The sequence below is a fragment of the Ochotona princeps genome, chromosome 24 (genome assembly GCF_030435755.1).
Source record: "Ochotona princeps isolate mOchPri1 chromosome 24, mOchPri1.hap1, whole genome shotgun sequence".
NCBI classification, from domain to species: Eukaryota; Metazoa; Chordata; class Mammalia; order Lagomorpha; family Ochotonidae; genus Ochotona; species Ochotona princeps.
The window spans coordinates 7,169,564-7,185,552 of NC_080855.1; the positions used below are offsets into that span (position 1 = coordinate 7,169,564).

The 15,989-nt window shown below is 63.5% G+C and overlaps 1 protein-coding gene across 1 annotated transcript; it reads right to left on the bottom strand.

The window, feature by feature from the left end:
• Nucleotides 1–10,855: 10,855 nt before the first annotated feature.
• UNCX (UNC homeobox) lies at nucleotides 10,856–14,729 on the bottom strand. The gene is made up of 3 exons (XM_058680904.1): nucleotides 14,190–14,729; nucleotides 13,899–14,074; nucleotides 10,856–12,127 (listed from the first exon to the last, which is right to left on the bottom strand). Exons 1-3 carry the CDS (start codon nucleotides 14,455–14,457, stop codon nucleotides 10,982–10,984), a joined length of 1,590 nt encoding a protein of 529 aa, XP_058536887.1. The 5' UTR covers nucleotides 14,458–14,729; the 3' UTR covers nucleotides 10,856–10,981.
• Between the last annotated feature and the right edge of the window lie 1,260 nt (nucleotides 14,730–15,989).

The window sequence follows — 15,989 nt, forward strand, 5'->3', positions numbered from 1 at the left end:
CCTACCTCTGTCCCCTCACCCTGACCTTGGGGAGGTCCATCAGACACGCCACTATGACCCCGCCTGGAGGCTGGCCTTACCAGAGCCCTGCCCAGGGGCCCCTGCTGCCTAGCTGTGAGGACTACCTGCAGAGGTGGCTGCTGTGCCCTGAGAGGGGGCAGTGTTAGCTACTTCAGAGTGGCACAGCTGGTGCAGCGGACGAGGGCAGCTACCCAGGATGAGGGCAGCTGCAAGACCTTGGCTGTTCCCCCATATCCCCTCCACCCTCCAACCCCAGCCCGCTAGGCAAGGCCTGTGCACCTGCCTGAAACCATCCGCTCTCCCATACCCAGGGCCACTGCCTGCCTGTTGTTCCCAGCCGAGTGACTCAACCTCTTTCAGCCTTCACTTCTTCCCATGTCCTACTGGGGGTGCCCAGGAAAACTCTTCCAAGTGGGGCTTCCTGTGTCTGTGTAGGGGAGGCCCATGCGCACAGAGAGCAGGGGTGGGCAAGGAGAGCCCCCCCACAGTCTTTCACGGCACTGGCCTTTGTCCGGCCGTTGGCAGCCAATGGGCCACTGGGAAGGTGGCCAGCAGGGTTCCCACGAGGTCCCCTGTGGATCTGATAGCAGTAAATCAAGCCCCAGGGGTCTGGGCAGGGTCTGGTCTGGGGGCGTCCCTGGGAAGTCCCTCCTTGTGGCCTCATTGCCCCAGCGTGGAAAGGGGCCCAGCGCCTGTGCCGTGGAAAGGGGCCCAGCGCCTGTGCCGTGTCCAGATAGCACAGGAGGTGCAGGAGGCCGTGGGCCGGTCTTGCATGTACCTGCCAAGGTCAGGGAATGGGAATGGCCCGGTGGGGCTGGCACAGGGCAGGCCGCTGACCCCCACAGAGGCCCCCCCACCCCCGCATGGGAGGCCTCCTGGTTTTGGGCTAACCAAGCTCTGAGTGTCACAGCCATTTGAGGAATGAACCACGCAACAAGAGCACGCTCTCTCTGCCTTCAAGTGACAGGAGGATGGGACAGCATTTCTTTCTTCCTTGAAATCGCAGTCTTGGGGATGAAACGGCTCAGGTCCCGCCCAGCCGCCGGGGCAGCACTGGGAGCCGGGGCCTCGCACCTGACCCTGACCCTTGAGGTGGTTACTGGATGCCTGCTTTGCAGAGGAAGGCGTGTAGCTTTTCCTTGGGATGCTGTGTTGACTCGAGTCAGATGACGGACTCCCGCTGTAGTCCCAAGGTGCTCGGGACTTCCTGGCTGAATCCGGGGACCCAGGAGGTGAGGCACGCAATGAAGGGTGCTTGTTCTGTTTGAACGAAGTTTGTGGATCCTTTTTTCCCCCACAAGATTTATTCTTTATTGGAAAGGCAGATTTCCAGAGAGAAGGAGATACAGAAAAATCTTCCATCCACTGGTTTACTCCCCAAGTGGCCACAATGATCAGAGCTGAGCTGATCCGAAGCCAGGAGCCAGGATCTTCCTCCAGGTCTCCCACGCAGGTGCAGGGTCCCAAGGCTTTGAGCCGTCCTCCACCGCTTTCCCAACTCACAAGCAGGGAGCTGGATGGGAAGTGGAGCAACCGGAACACAAAATGGCACCCATATGGGATCCTGGCGATTGCAAGGTGAGGATTTCGCCACTGTGCCATCGAGCCTGGCTCAGTTTGTGGTTCCTAAGGCTCTGGATCAAGGGAGGAAAGTGCCATGGGCCCAGGGTGGCAGGGGCCCAGGGCAGCCCCTGGCCCAGGAGGGCAGGTCAGGGTCTGGGCCCACACTGATAGACCACAATGTTGTGCTCCATCAAGGTGAGCCGGTGGGCAGGACACAGAGTGTCAGTGCTACACAGGGCATGCTTCCCTGCTGCCCAGCCAGGAGAGGGCACCTGCCCCTTCCCTCGGCCGGGTGGCTCGGACCAGCTGCTCCCTCTGCCACCCAGCCCCCATTTACCAACACCCCAGGGCCCCTTCCTTTCCCTGCCGACATTGCGCTGGGGAGGCCAGAGCTCTCCATCCAGTGCAGGTTCTGAAGCTGCCCTCACTAAGCTGTTGCCCTGCCTAAGTGGGCGTCTGGCTCTGAGGGACTGCCTCTCCTCCCTCAGCAGGGTCTGTAGCCTGGGGTGCCGCCCCGGCCCCAGGGAACAAAGACAGGTGTGTGGGCGGTGGGGGAGGGCATGCACTCCCCTCCCCTCCGGACACCTCCAGCCTTGCAGAGAGCAGCAGAACCCGAGGCTAGTGGGCAGCGCAAGCCGGGGTCAGGCTCGCATCCCCTCCACCCCGCCAGGCCCTGCCCTCTCACCACCTGCGGGGTCTGCCCTGCTCCGTTCAGGTGCCCCAGACCTGGGGTGTGTGGGGCAGCGGCAGGGTCCCTGGGGGATGCCCAGGGCGGAGGAGCCATGCCCAGCCAGCGCTGAAGAATCGGGGGCTGTGAGCGGCCCCCCAAGCAGACCCTGAAGGACCAGGCATCCACCTGCGCCCCGACAGTGGCCCTCCCCGGTCAGTGCAGGCCTCGGAACAGCCCCGCGCTGCAGCTGACCCTTGGCCCCTGGCCCCAGGATGTCTGCCGGGAAGGCGTCTCAGCACCAGAGGCGTGGCTGGGGCGGGGAGGAGGCCCGGCCCCGGGTTCGAGCGACGGAGCCCGGAGCACAGTGGCTTGCGGATGAGCTCGGCGCGATCCCGGGGATATCTCCTTGTTTTCGCTTCCCTTCTCCTCCTTTTCGGTTAATCACTGTGGCCGCGGTAATGAGCCGCACGGGTTGCCAGGCAACGGCTCCCGTTAACCGGGCGCAGCTGCAGCGTCCGCGCCCTGACGGCTGTGCCGGGCCCGGCGGCGCGGCGCGGGGGGCGGCCCTGGCCCTGGCAGTGCGCGGGGCCCGGCGGGGACCCTGCACCCCTGCCCGGTCCGCAGTGTGGCCACCCTCGTCGCGGGCCTCGGGTTCCCTGGTCCGGGCTGTGCGCCGGGGTCCCTCCGACCCCGCGGACACGGCGGCGCGGCGAGGGCCGAGGGTGCGCGCAGCCTGCAGGGCTCTCGGGTGGGTCCCTGGCTGCGCGCTGGTGCTGAGCGGCAGGGGACCCCGGGCGCAGAGCTGGGGGCGCCTGGGGTCTCCCGGCCTCGCCTGCGCCTCCCTGGCGCGCAACGCCCCCGCCTCCAGTTGTGGCGTTGTAGGTTTCTTTTTCCTTTTCGTTTCCCTCTCTGATTCTCCGGAGTTACTCTTTTGTTGCCAATTCTTTCTGTGCCCCGAGGCCACGCTGTGAATGAGATGTTACATCTGCACCGAGCTAAGTAAACACTTTATAAATGAATAAATAAGTGAATAAATAACGAAATCGTCATCTCGGGGAGGCCGCCGGCTGCCAGGGCTCCGGCCTGGGCTTGGTCCTCCGCCCAGCAGCCTGAATCCTTGCCCGCCCGGGAGCAGCTGGCCCAGCTGTCCCCCAGCTTCTTGGGCTGGGCCGCCCGCGCCCGCAGATGTCGTTTGGGATTCATGGTTTCCAACCAAAACGGGGTGTCTGGGGGTGGAAGAAGGGGTCCCTCAACCCTGCGGCCTGGGCACGGGGTGGGGGAGCCGGGTCCCTCCCGGAGCTGGCTGCGGCGCCCAGGCCCCAGCCGACTGCGCGCCCAACTCGGAAGCTGAACTTCGCAATTATCACAGATAACAAGAACAAATGAAAAACCACTCATTGAGTAACTGATCTCAATTATGGAACCCTGCTTTAGAGTCTGGAATAAATGATAGGGGAATTGGCCTGAGAGAGAAGGGAGCAGACATGTTATTATTTACGCCAGATTAAGAAAAGTATCCAATTTGCTGGCCATCTCCCTCCCCGTGGGAATTGGCATCAATTTTATTATTGTTCCTCCGATTTTAATATTCTCTAAATGAATTACTATTGAGCGAGGTAGTTAGTCAATAGTTTAATGCAATTAATTATCTTTAAATCGCTTTGTTATCTTTTTTTTTTTTTTTTGAAGAGTCTTAACTCCAGTTTGCGTTGGTTTGCTGGACCTGCAGGGGGTTTTTCTCAGGCTTTGGGGGGCCCAGCGAGCAGGGCAAGGAAGGGCTTCCCAATCCGCGCAGGTCAAGGTGTGTGGCAGCTCAGTGGTCAGCTCCAGCGCCCACAGTGCCTGCAGGACAGCTGGGAAGCCCGCCCAGCCCCGGCTCTTTGTTCCTGGTGAGTTTAAGGGGCGGAGAAGACCAAGGATCAAGAAATTCCAGGGCTCTTGGGGGGCTCTTGGGGGGCCTGTTGCCTGGGGTGGCCACACAGGGCACCGCTGCTGGCAACTTGGCCGCCCAAGCCACTGCGCTGGGGACCTTGTCCCAGGGGCAGGGGTGGGAGAGGCCCTGCCCCTCCCCTCCCCCCACACTACTGGGCACCCCCCAGCCCAGGCTGGTCTGCCCATGGGCCTGCTGGGGAAGTGTGGCCTCTGGGGCGGGAGGAGCTGGAAGGTGTTTGAAAGGGACAACTTCCCAGCTGATGTCTGTCTCGGTCTCCCACCCTGGGCAGCAAAAAGAAGGGGCGGGATCTCAGCTCAGTACCCGAGGGCCAAAGCTCCCCTGGCTGCACACGCTGGACAGAAAGGTGGGCGCCTGCCAGGGAGGCTGCCCAGGGAGGGAGGAAGGCACTGCCCCAGTGGGCCATGCCCGGGAGGGGGCCAGAGTGAGGACCCCCAGCCTGCTGGGTGGTGAGCCTGGAGCAAGACGCAAGGCGCACGTGGTGGGGCGGGCTAGAGGTCCCTGGGCGCGACCCCAACTGCAGCGGCCTCTCTTCGATGTTAAGAGGCCTCCAGGCAGGTTCCCCTGTCTCCCCCAGTTGGGGTGTCTCACCATTCAGCGAAAATTGAATTCCCCCGAAACCGCTGGGAGGACAGGACCTGGCATTTCATAGCGTTTTAAAAGTAATATCCCGTTTGTCGGAGCCGTGAAATAGGGCGCCGGGACCGCGCAAGAAATAGAAGGAGTAATTTCTCAGTGGAAAAGTTGCCTGTTTCCAATTCAGGGCCCCCTCTGCCCACCCCCATCCCCGCCCAGGTCACTCACTGGAACCCGAGTCCGGGAGGCTCCCGGCGGACATTGGTGGCCGTCCGGCCGCGCCCCTCCCACCTCGAACATCTGGAATTGGCTTCAGGGTCCGCTGTGGTCCGGAAGTTCCCACACTTCACGACTCATTAAACGCAGGGCTTGGATGCCTTAGAAAGGGGCTGAGGGCGGGAAGGATGCTGGGGGTGGCGTGGGGGCAAGTGTCCCCCCTTGCCGGTGATGCAGCCCGGGCACTGGCAGGGCTTGGAGACTCAGGGAACTCAGGGAAGCCTGAGGGCACCCAGGCTGGGCTGGGGGTGGGTTCTGGAAGACCCCTGTGTCCTGCTGGGCTTTGGAGGGGACTGGTGCCCTGGGGTCCCTGGGGTCCCTGGGGCAGGGGTCCTCCCCTAGGCCCCCTACCCTAGCAGCGCCGGCAGGGCCCTGACTTGCAGAGAGTCGCCGATGGCCGTTCCAGGCCCGGCTGTGGGTTTTCAATATCTTAAATGTTTAAAAAGGGTTTTATTCTGTACTTACACTGAGTGAAATTAAAAAGAAACAGTAAAATGTTTGAAAATGAAGTGCATTATGTTTAATAAATTTAAAATGAACAAAGATGATGGTATTGCCAGCAATATCATCCCCTGCCCCGAGGGCATTAATAAAGACTGGAGGTTTGGAAAAAACAATATTTTCTATTAAGATTCGGCGCGGCGTTTCAATATTAAAAGGATATGTGCTGAATTTCCAGTGTTACCCAGACGGGTCAGAGATTAATCTCATTTCTTTCTGGTCAGCATTCTGTCGATAATTAATCAAAAGCAGAGATCCTTAATGAAACACTTTTCATAAGGTGATAATTAGCAGGAAAGAGGCGGCCCGCAGCCAGTCCCGCGAGCTGCCTCATCAGCCGTGCAGGCGCGGGGCTGGTCCTGGGGGCCGGGCGGGGCCCATGGGGACCCCAGCTTCCCGCGGCGGGGACCCCCGGGTCCGGGCCAGCCGTCCCGAGCCGGTGTGCGGACGGCCGGAGCTCCGGGGACCGCGAGCAGCCGTGCGCGCACGGCCTGCGCGCCCTCGAGGGCGCGGGGAGCCACCCTCTCGGCCGCACCCCGAGGGGGGCGCGGACCCCCGGCCCGGACTCCCACTCGGGGGGCTCCCCGGCCCGGACCCCCGCTCGGAGCCCGGTTGGCTCCGCCGCGCCCGCAGCCGGGCAGGCTGCACGGAGGGAGGGGGAGCGACATGGCGGGAAGAGAGGAGGAGGAGGAGGAGGGGGCGGAGGCGTCCGCAGGCAGAGGGGATTATTAGTGCATTATAAAATTACTAAAAATAAATGGAAAACAATTAAGGGGTTCAAGAGTAAATAAAGTTAATGAAACAAAATTAGCAGCAATTAACGGCGGCGCCCGCGCGTGCGCTTCCCGCAGCCGCCTAGTGCGGTTTGGAGCCTGGGGCCTCCAGGCCGGGCCGGGAACAAAGGCCTCCCGCCCGGTCCCGCCAGGCCCCGCAGGCCGCCGGGGGGGACCCGGCCGTTCCCCGCGGCGTGGCCGAGCCTGGAGCCGGGCCGCGTGGGCGCCGCGGCAGGTGCGGGGCCGCCGCGGGGCCGGCCCTGGCCGCGCTGTTCCGGGCAGGCTGCAAACTTTCCGATAACGCGCAGAGGCCGATGAGATTATCGATAGTTATTGAAAGTCCCCAAATAGGATTTACAAAGCAGGCTCCTGCGCCTTTAATAGAATTCTAGATAATCTTTTATCACAACAAGACACCCATAGAATTATTTAAACAGATTGGACGGCGGCGGCAGCAAATTTCAATTATTCTAATGCTTTAATAAATGTGGTGCGTGTGTATTAAATTCAAGCTTCTTAATCCGAATTTTACGATTTAACTGTTCTGATTTTTCATTACTGCAACACCCACACTCGATGGTCCGCGCGCCCTTCCCGGGGAGGGAGAAGGGGACGCGGGCGCGGAGGACAGGGCCAGGCGAGGCGCGCCCGGGACCCCCAGCGCCAGGCCGGCCCCGTGGCGCACCCCGGGCCACCCCTGGAGGTGGGGCACAGAGGCCCTTAGACTCCCCTGGCCACCCCAGCTGGCCTGCGGCAGAGGCTGCCCCTGCCCAGGAGCCGCAGGAATGAGGGGTGGGGTGGGTAGACCCGGGTCTAGCCCTGGCTCCTCCCGGGCAGGGCAGATAAGGTTCAGGTCCCACTCAGGCTCCAGGGAGACCGATGCCTGGGGCCTGAGCCTGCCGGGCCCTGGGTCCCCGTGGACAGGACAGGAGGGTGCCAGCCCAGTGAGTGTTGCGGGGAGGCCTAACCCTGCCCTCCTTCCCCGCATTCTGGCCTTGGAAGAAAGGGCACGGGTTCTGAAGGTGAGGCTGCCACCCCGGCCCGCCCTGGCTCGGGTGCGGTGGCCTGGGCCGGGGCTGACCCGGCGGAGCCCCGAGTTGGGCCTGGTCCAGCAGCTTGGATCTCCCCTAATCTTTGTTTAATGTTGCATTTCTAAGCTCCACATTAAGCAGCGGCATGGGCGGCTGGATATTTAGTTGTATATAATTTACACCCTGATCCTGAATCGATCCGACACCTCCGGATGGAGTCTCTTTCATTTTTCACGCTCCTTCTGAGGTGCCGGAATAATACCCTCTCATTAGGAGACCGCGAGGCCTGGTTAATTTATCCAAACTGTCAGGGGCTTGTACAACCTCGGGTTAAAAATAAATCAGCAAAGAAACAACACCCTTCGCCCCCACCCACGGCTCCCCACGCCCCCACCCCGGCCGATTTGTCAACAAAATCACACCAGCCTGCGCGCCATCCTCGCACGGGGCGCTGCCGGACCGGGCCCCATGGCCACTGGGCGCAAGAGTCGCCCCCCAACACACACACAGAGTTCAGGCAGGAGAACTGCAGGGTGGGCCCCACAACCTGGCCCACAGGACCTGCTCCCCACTGTTGCTGAACACCACCGGGGAGCCCTTGGCCTCCCCCAGCAAAGCCCCCACCCAGCCCTTTCTTGCTCTCCCAATCTACCGTATCCCCAGTCTCCTGCCAGTGGTCGGTGGGTGCACAGGGGTAGGGGATCGGGTGGGGGGAGAAGGAGAGAGAGGTATGGAAATCCTGCCCCCCTTCCTTTTGCAAAATTAAAAAAGCATTAGTTGACGGGGTGGTTGTTTCCGAGGAGCTCGCCTTGCAAATGAGGCTCTTGAAAAATTACGTCGATAATTAATTGTGCAAATTTGTTTCTATTAAATAAAAATAACACGTATTGAAGAACTCAATTAGCATTAATTAAGCTTGATATCCTAATTTGGAAGTGGTGTAACAGCAAACAAGCGTTTTGGAGGGTGCCTGCGCTGCGCGCCCCTCCCCTCGCCGCCTGGCTCAGCCCGGGGCCGGCTCGCCCCCCGCGCCCCGCCTCGCCGGCGCGGCTGCCGAGTGGGGCGGCGTAGCCTTGGGTTGCCTTCTCTCTCCTTGGAGAATTGGAAATGAGGAATGGAGATGGGGAATCGGGAGGTGCTAAATTAACTGCCTGATCTGCACTTATTGCCGCATACACATCCCCCATTACCGGGCCTTTCTGCGGCTCGCCTCTTAATATTCCAGGCATGGCGAGCCGTCTAGATAGCAGATTTATCAAATGGGAAAATGAATGTATGATGATCAGTTAAATTGAAAATCAGCGGCTGCATGACAGCCCGACCTGACACCTCCGTAATTAGAAAGAAAAATGATGGCGTCGGATGCATAATAGAGCAAAAACAATTTACACTCTCCCATAATGATCCGGCGTTCAAATTGAAAATTTCTCCTGGTAGAAATTGAATTCATAAAGTATGATTCATGGAGGACACATCTCCCGGAGCCTGGCTCGGCCAGATCGATTGATAGTTTGTCTAGAATCACACAGCCTGCTGCTTTTGGGGCCTTCAGGAGGAAAGGGAGGGGAAAAAAAAAGTTAAACTGTTTAAGTAAATCAGTAATTTCACCTTAAGGACACGAGTGTGCACCAGCGATACTCGGGCGTCCTGGGCGCAAATCCATTAAACATGAGGCCCCCCCCACGCCCGCCCGGCGCCGCGGATGGAGCAGCTGCCGAGCCGAGGCCGGGGCGCGCACCTGAGCTGCGGCCTCGCCCGCGCCGCGCCCCTCAAACTGCGCTTCCCGGGGTGGGGGGCGACGGGCCGCAGACAAAGGGGTCGGGGTCGGCAGGGAAGGCCGGGCTGCCACCGCAGAGGCAAGCTGCGCCCCGCGGCAGTGCGCCCACCACGCTGCCCGGCGCCCAGGGGCCCCCGCGCGCCCACCGCCCCGCGCCCACTCCCCACCCTGCCGATCCTGCCCCTCCCTGCTCTCCCCCTCCCACTTTTCTTCTGATCTAATTATTTTTCCTATAAGCTCGGTCTCCTAGAGAGCAAATATCAGAGTCACTGAACGAAAATTATGTAAATATTATTAAAGGGACTCGGGCTCCGAAATTCATTTGCGGCCGCGCGAGGAGGAGAGCTGTCCTTCTGATTATTTTCAATTTATTTGCAAATAAAGGCCTGATGACCAGGAGGGATCAGGGATATTTAACGAGGCTGTAAACATAATTCCACTGCCTCTGCCGCGCTGGAATTAATGGGTTTAATAATTGGGATCCCCATTTTGAGGGCGGGGGGAATTGGCGGCTTTGGCGGGACCAAGGACTCAGGGCCCAGAAACATTGCGGCTGGTTTGGGATGTTTTTTGGGGGGTGGGGGGAGGCAGGGGCCGGCGCGGGCAGCCGGGTCGGAGGCTCCGTGGTCACCGCGCGGCTGGGAGGGGGCGCGGGGCTGGCTGCTGCCGGCTCCAGCCAGGTTTGCTAATATTTCTGCGCTGCAGATGTCCTGAAGCCCCCGAAGGGTCCCCTGAGGACCCGGACCCTATTAGAACAAATGCGCACTGCTTTTGTAAAGAGGCGCGTTGGCGGCGCCTGTCCTATTACAGGCGACACATGATCAATAGGCTGATAACGCAGCAACATCAATATAAGCGACAGAACAATGAGGGATATCATTGGGCATCTATCTTAATATAGCCGGCTACAAGAGCGCTGACAAAGAGCGCGGCTCATGAAAATTCTGCCCCACGACTCCCCATCCCCGCTCCAATATGCGCACGCATTCCCCCAGCTGCCGGCGCTATTATTCTCCAATTTCAATTTGACACCCCAGCCTTTCATGCTAATTCTATTATTGTAGGAAGTTTATGTGATTTCATATCACTAGAAATCGGTAATGTATAATAACCCTTTGGGCAAGAAACCCAGTCCCCGCAGCAGCCACCGGAAAATAATTACTTTCATATCAAAACTCTGCAGGAGCCCAGCGGCCCGGCCTTCGCAGCCCCCGGCTCCGTCGCCCTGGCGAGCGCAGGGGCGCGCGGGGGGCGGGCGCGCGCGCGGGCGCGGGCGCGGGCGGCGGCGGAGCTGCGGGTGCATACATTCGTGCAATCAGGAAACACAAACGCACGCACGCACGCACACAAAAGGAAGCACGAAGCACAGGCCTGGGGCGGGGTGGGGGGCGAGAGGTCGGGAGCCCCCTCCAGCCCCAGCCACGGGGACAGCGGCGGGTTCAGCGAGGCGGGGTCGGGTGGGGGTGCGTCAAGAACTTGGGGACCCGAGCGTTTGCGTTTGACCAGCTTTATTTATCAAAAATGGTACATATATAAATATTCTTAGACATTTTTGCATTTTCCAAGGCTGAGGATCATCGTTGTGGGCTTTTGTGGCGGGGCGCGTGGGGAGTTGGGCTCTTGTTGTTTTGTGTTCTGTTCCCTGGGGAGGAGAGGGGGGGTCTCGCCCCAAGACCTGCGGTTGCTGCCTAAGTCCGGATCGGTGCAGCATTTTTTTGTTTGTTTACTCTAAAAAAATTAAAAAATAAACGGAAGCAAATCAAAAGAAGGCGGGAGAGCTGTATTCCTAGAAATCACCTGATTCGTTGTGAGCCGGGCCGGCGGGCGCCTGTCGCGCCGCCCTCAGTCCATGTCCACGTCCTCGCCCTCCGGCGGGTTGGCTCCGGCCGCCGCGTCCGGCTCCAGGGGCGCGCAGGCGGCCGGCTCCGCGGCGAGGCTGGCAGCCCCGGGCCCGGGCGACGGCGCGAACGGCGGCGGGGACGGCGGGGCCGCGGAGCACGTGCTGCCCGCATCCGCGCCGTCCCCGCCGGCGCCCTCGGCGCTCGCGGCCGGGGCGAGGTCCCGGAACGGCGCCGGGGCGGCCTGGGCCCCCGGGGAGGCGACGGCGTCGGGGCTGCGGCGCGCGAAGGCCGAGTCCGGAGCGCCGCCGGGCCCCGCGAAGGCCCCGAAGCTGGCCTGTGCGGGCGGCGCGGGCGGTGCGGCGGGCGCGGGCGGCGCGTCCTTGGGTGCGGGCTCCGGACCCGCGCCGCCCTTCAGCGCGGCCTGCGGCACCAGGAAGCCGAGAGGCTGCGTGATCGGGTAGAGCAGAAAGTGGCCCTTCCCGATGAGGGTCCGCGGCGCGCACGGCAGCCCCGGCGCGAAGTCCAGCCCGGCTGTGGCTGCGGCGGCTTTCCGGCGCGGCGGCGAGTCTGACAGCAGGCTCTCCACGCTGAACGGGCTGGCCTTGGCCAGGCCCGCCGCGCCGCGCTCCGCCGCCGCCGCTCCGGGCGCGCACGAGGCCGCGGCTGCGTCCTGCTCGGCGGAGCGGCCTAACCGCGGCTGCGGGCCGGCGTTGCGTCTTTGGCTCGGGCAGAAGGCGGGGTCGCAGTTGCCGGGCGCTGGGGGCTCTGCGGGAGGCGCGCGCGCCGAGCCCGTGGCGCCCGCTGCATGAGCGCCGGGGCCCTTGGCCGCGGCGGGCGGCGGTGGCGGTGGCGGCTCGGGCGGCTCCGGGGACAGGCCGCCGCCGCCGCTGTCGCTGTCGGAGCTGGGCGCGCTGTGCAGCGAGAGGCCGCCGGGCGAGTGCAGCTGGCGGCCCTGGCTCTTGAGCAGCTTCTTCTCGCGCTTGCGTTGCTTCTTCTCCATCCTCTCCAGCTCTTTGCGCGCAATCTCCTCGGGGTCCATGGGCTCGCCGCTGCACGTGGTCGGGTGCGAGTTGTGCGCCGGCCTGCCCGGGCCCTTCTTGGTGTTCTCCTTCTTTCTCCACTTGGCGCGGCGGTTTTGGAACCAGACCTAGGGCGGCCGGACAGGGAAAGGAAGGCACGGTCAGGCGGCGGGCCTGCAGGGGGCCGCCGCCTCCCCACCCCGAAGGGCCCGCCACTGTCCGCGCTGGGCTGGCGGACTGCGGGTTCCAGCCGGTGTCTTTTCCGCCCTGGAGTCGCACGCAGATGGGCCTGCCGGCCAGCTTCTCGCTCTGGCGTCTCACCTCGGCCTGGGAGCAGCCCTTTCCTTGGGTAAGGCCGGTCTGGCCCCTGACCCAGCGCGTCGGGGTCCAGGTCGTAGGTAGAGCAGGGCCCAGGCTGGCCCTTCGCAGCTCGTCGCTGCTCCTGTTCTAAGTTGCCCGCCCGGCCTGGTGCGCACCATCCCTGGCGAGGGAGGACCGCTGCGACTGGGCCTGGCCGCCCTGCACTCGGGTCTTCAAACCCCTCGGACCCTCAGTAAAATGTTGGGATTCCCGTGAAGAGAACCCTGACTGCTTCTTCCATAGGCCAGCGTTGGGTGGGCCTGGTACCCAGCTCCTCTTGGAGCCCAGGCCTGCCTCCGCCAGGGCCACCTAGCAAGGCCAGCAGGGAGGGAAAGCCTCTGGTGGCCCGGCCCTGGGCTCCTGCGCTTCTCTTAACTTGGGGGACCTTAAGGAGCTGGGGGAGAAGCAGCTGCCGGCTTCTGCGGCTCCAGCAGCCATCGCAGAAAAGGGTGTGGGATCTCAGGTGGCAGCGCCGGGCCACCAGCACCCCAATTCTGAGTCTTTGTTGCCCAGAGTCAATAGCTGGCCGGCCTGTGGCAGGGAGCCCCGACTCCCCGCCCTGTCCCAGGCACCCCGCCCAGTCATCTGAAAGCTGTGACTGCCGATTTTTAGAAAACTTTTCGTGCGTGTGTGGGTGGGGATGGGAAGGCAGTGTGAATTACAGGCCGCCTTCCCACCAAGAAATCCTCTTCAAGGAAACGGGTTCGTGCTTCCAACCAACAACAGCTCGCTCGTGAGCGCGAGGCCACGCCACGGAAGGAAGACACTTGGAGAGCCAAAGCTGCTGATGGCAAACAGGCACCGGGCCAGGGTCGCGTCCAACCCCGCGGCCCCCAAGGCGCAACGCGTCGTGCCCACCGCCGCTTCCGCCGCCTGGGACACTGAGCTCCGAGCTCCAGGGAAACCTCTCGTTATCCGCACGCCAAGGGAAATTTTTAATCCTCGCAATCGACGCTGTGACTGCTTGCAAAGCACACTGCCGGCCCTCCCTGAACAAAACCCCACGGGAGAGACGTTGGAGGGAGAGAGCGGGGGAAGAAGGCAGAGGCTCCTGCCGTTTGGCGCGGCGCCCCCACCCCTCGCTCGCTGCCCCCTTCTGTGAAACGCGGGGTACAGATCGCTCCATCTGGATGTTTTGCAGGCGAAAGGTAAACAGACCGGAGCGCGCCAGGCCCGGGAAAAGAGCCTCGCGCCAGACGCGGGGGACCCGGGCCGCCTTCTTCCCCTGCCATCCGAGCCGGCCCGCACTTGGCGCCATCGCGGCCCCTCCGCACCGCCGCCGCGTCCCGGCTCAGACGCAGCCGCTGCAGCCGCCGCGGGCCGCGCCTTCCCCCGACCGCCGCGGCCTTTTGCGGGGAAGGCAAACCAGCCTCGCCCTCCTGGCGACGAGCCGAGCCCCCAACCCGCGCGCGCGCGCGCGCGCACACACACACACACACACACACAAGCCAACGGGAGCGCGGGCATCCCGAGGACGCGCTGAACCCAGGGCACCAGGCGACGGCGGCCGGACGCGAACCCCGAGCAGCCTGCCTTTACCTGCACGCGGGACTCGACCAAGTCCAGGCGCAGCGCCAGCGCCTCCCGCATGAAAACGTCTGGGTAGTGGCTCTCGTTGAACGCCTTCTCCAGCTCCTCCAGCTGCCAGCCGGTGAAGTTGGTGCGGGTGCGCCGCCGCTTGCAGCCCGGGCTCTCCTTGTCCGGGTCCCCCGAGTCTGCGGGCACGCAGAGGGTGTTGGAGAGGGGAGCGCCGCGCGCCTCAGCCACCGGCCCAGGCCGGGGCCCCCTCTTCGCGCCGAGCGCGCCCCTCCCGGCCCCCCGCGCGCCTACCTGACAGCTTGAAGGGCTGGCTGTCGCCGCCGACCCCGCAGGCGGCCGGCAGCAGCGGCGTGGGGTTGACCACCGAGGCGGCAGCCGCGGCGCACGAGCCGCTGAGCAGCCCGTCGATGGAGAAGGGCACGGCGGCGGCCGACTGCAGCTGGTGCCCGGCCAGCTCGTACACGTGGTGGTGGCCCAGCGGGTAGGGGAAGCCCACCACACCGCCCAGCGAGCCCCCGAACTGGGCGTGCGGGTGCTCCAGGAGGCGGCCGTCCATCATCGCGCGCGGGGGGCCGGCGGGGCGCGGGGGCGCGGGCCGGGGCCGGGGCGGGCCGGCGGCGGCGGGAGATGCGGGCGGCGACGGCGGAGACAGGGACCCGGAGCCCCGCACATGCTTCGCCCGCGCGCCGGCGCTTTACTTTATCAACATCAAGCTCCCGGTAATTAGCCGCGGCCCGGGGAATTGGGGACCAATAAGGAGCGCTAATCGGCTCTGACGTCAGAGGCGTGCCGGGCGCGGGGAGCCGTTCTCCATATCGATGGCTAATTATACCTGACATGCACCTCAATAAACAGGATCGGGCGCTGTCACAACAAGGGGGGCGGGGCGCGCGGGTCGGGGCGTCCCCCACCCCGGCCGGCCCGGCCCGCGCGCCCCGCGCCCCGCGCGTTCCCGCCCGCCCCCGCACCACTAATAGATTTCCCTTAAAACACTCGCCGGCGTGTTGCGGGGATTTTTCACCAGAAATGCTGTACTCTCTGAACCTTTAAAGTGATGTTGCTCCAATTACAGAGAGACATTGAGCGGCAAATAGACTGATCCAATAACAGAGATTCATCATCCTCTCTTTCCGAAACTGTCACATTGAATTTAAAACTACAACGGCGCCTGTCTCCTCCTCGCAGCCGCGCAGGGGAGGGGAGAGGGGGAGGAGGAGGAGGAGCGGGAGGCCGGGGGAGAGGAGGCCGGGGGAGGGGAGAGGGCAGGGGGAGAGGGAGGAAGGCGAGGAAGAGGAGGGGAGAGGGAAGGGACGGAGGAGAGGAGGTGGAGGAGGAAGGGGGAGCTGGAGAGGTAGAGGGGTAAGGACCAGGGGGAGAGGAAGAGGGAAGCGCGAGGATGGGGAGGAAGAGTGAAAGCTGGTGGGGCGCACGGCTGAAGGACGGGCGGGGAGGGGCGCGCGGCTGGAGGATCGGCGCTTCCTCCGCGCCCGCGCCCACCGCCCGCCTGGGGATGCCGGGGAGTGGGGCCTGGAGGACCCTGCAGAAGTGAGCTGGGGACGGGCAAGAGGAGGCACGGGACGGGGCGGAGGGTCCCCAGCCGGGGTGGGGGTCTCCGCACTGCCCGACCCCAGCTGGGTCGCCAGAGGGCCTTTCTCCCCTGAGCCTCAAAAGGGGGCTGCGGGCAGAGAGGAAGGAAAGTGGGGCGTAAGCTCTGTAAAATTAAAAGTTTGTCCTGGGGCGACAGCGCTGGGGCCTGGGACAGGCGCGGGACCCCTGCAGCCCATGCCCAGCCGCGCGCCCACGCCCTGCTGGGCACCCGAGCCTTGGTTGCGACTCAGGCCAGGTTGCCGAGCTCTGCGGAGCTGCGCCCGCGTGTCCTGTCCAGTGGTCCCGGCTGTCCGAGCCGGGGCAGCACCCACGCGGCCCGGGACGTCGGGGGCCGGGCTGGCTGGGGACCCGAGATCGTCCTTTCGGTTCTGAACTGGACCTGCACGCAGGGGCCGGCTGCGCGTCGCCGGGGTCGGCCTGGGGTCGGCCTGGGGTCGGCCTGGGGTCCGTGGCCTCGGTGCGCCCTGGCGGAGCAGAGCCGAG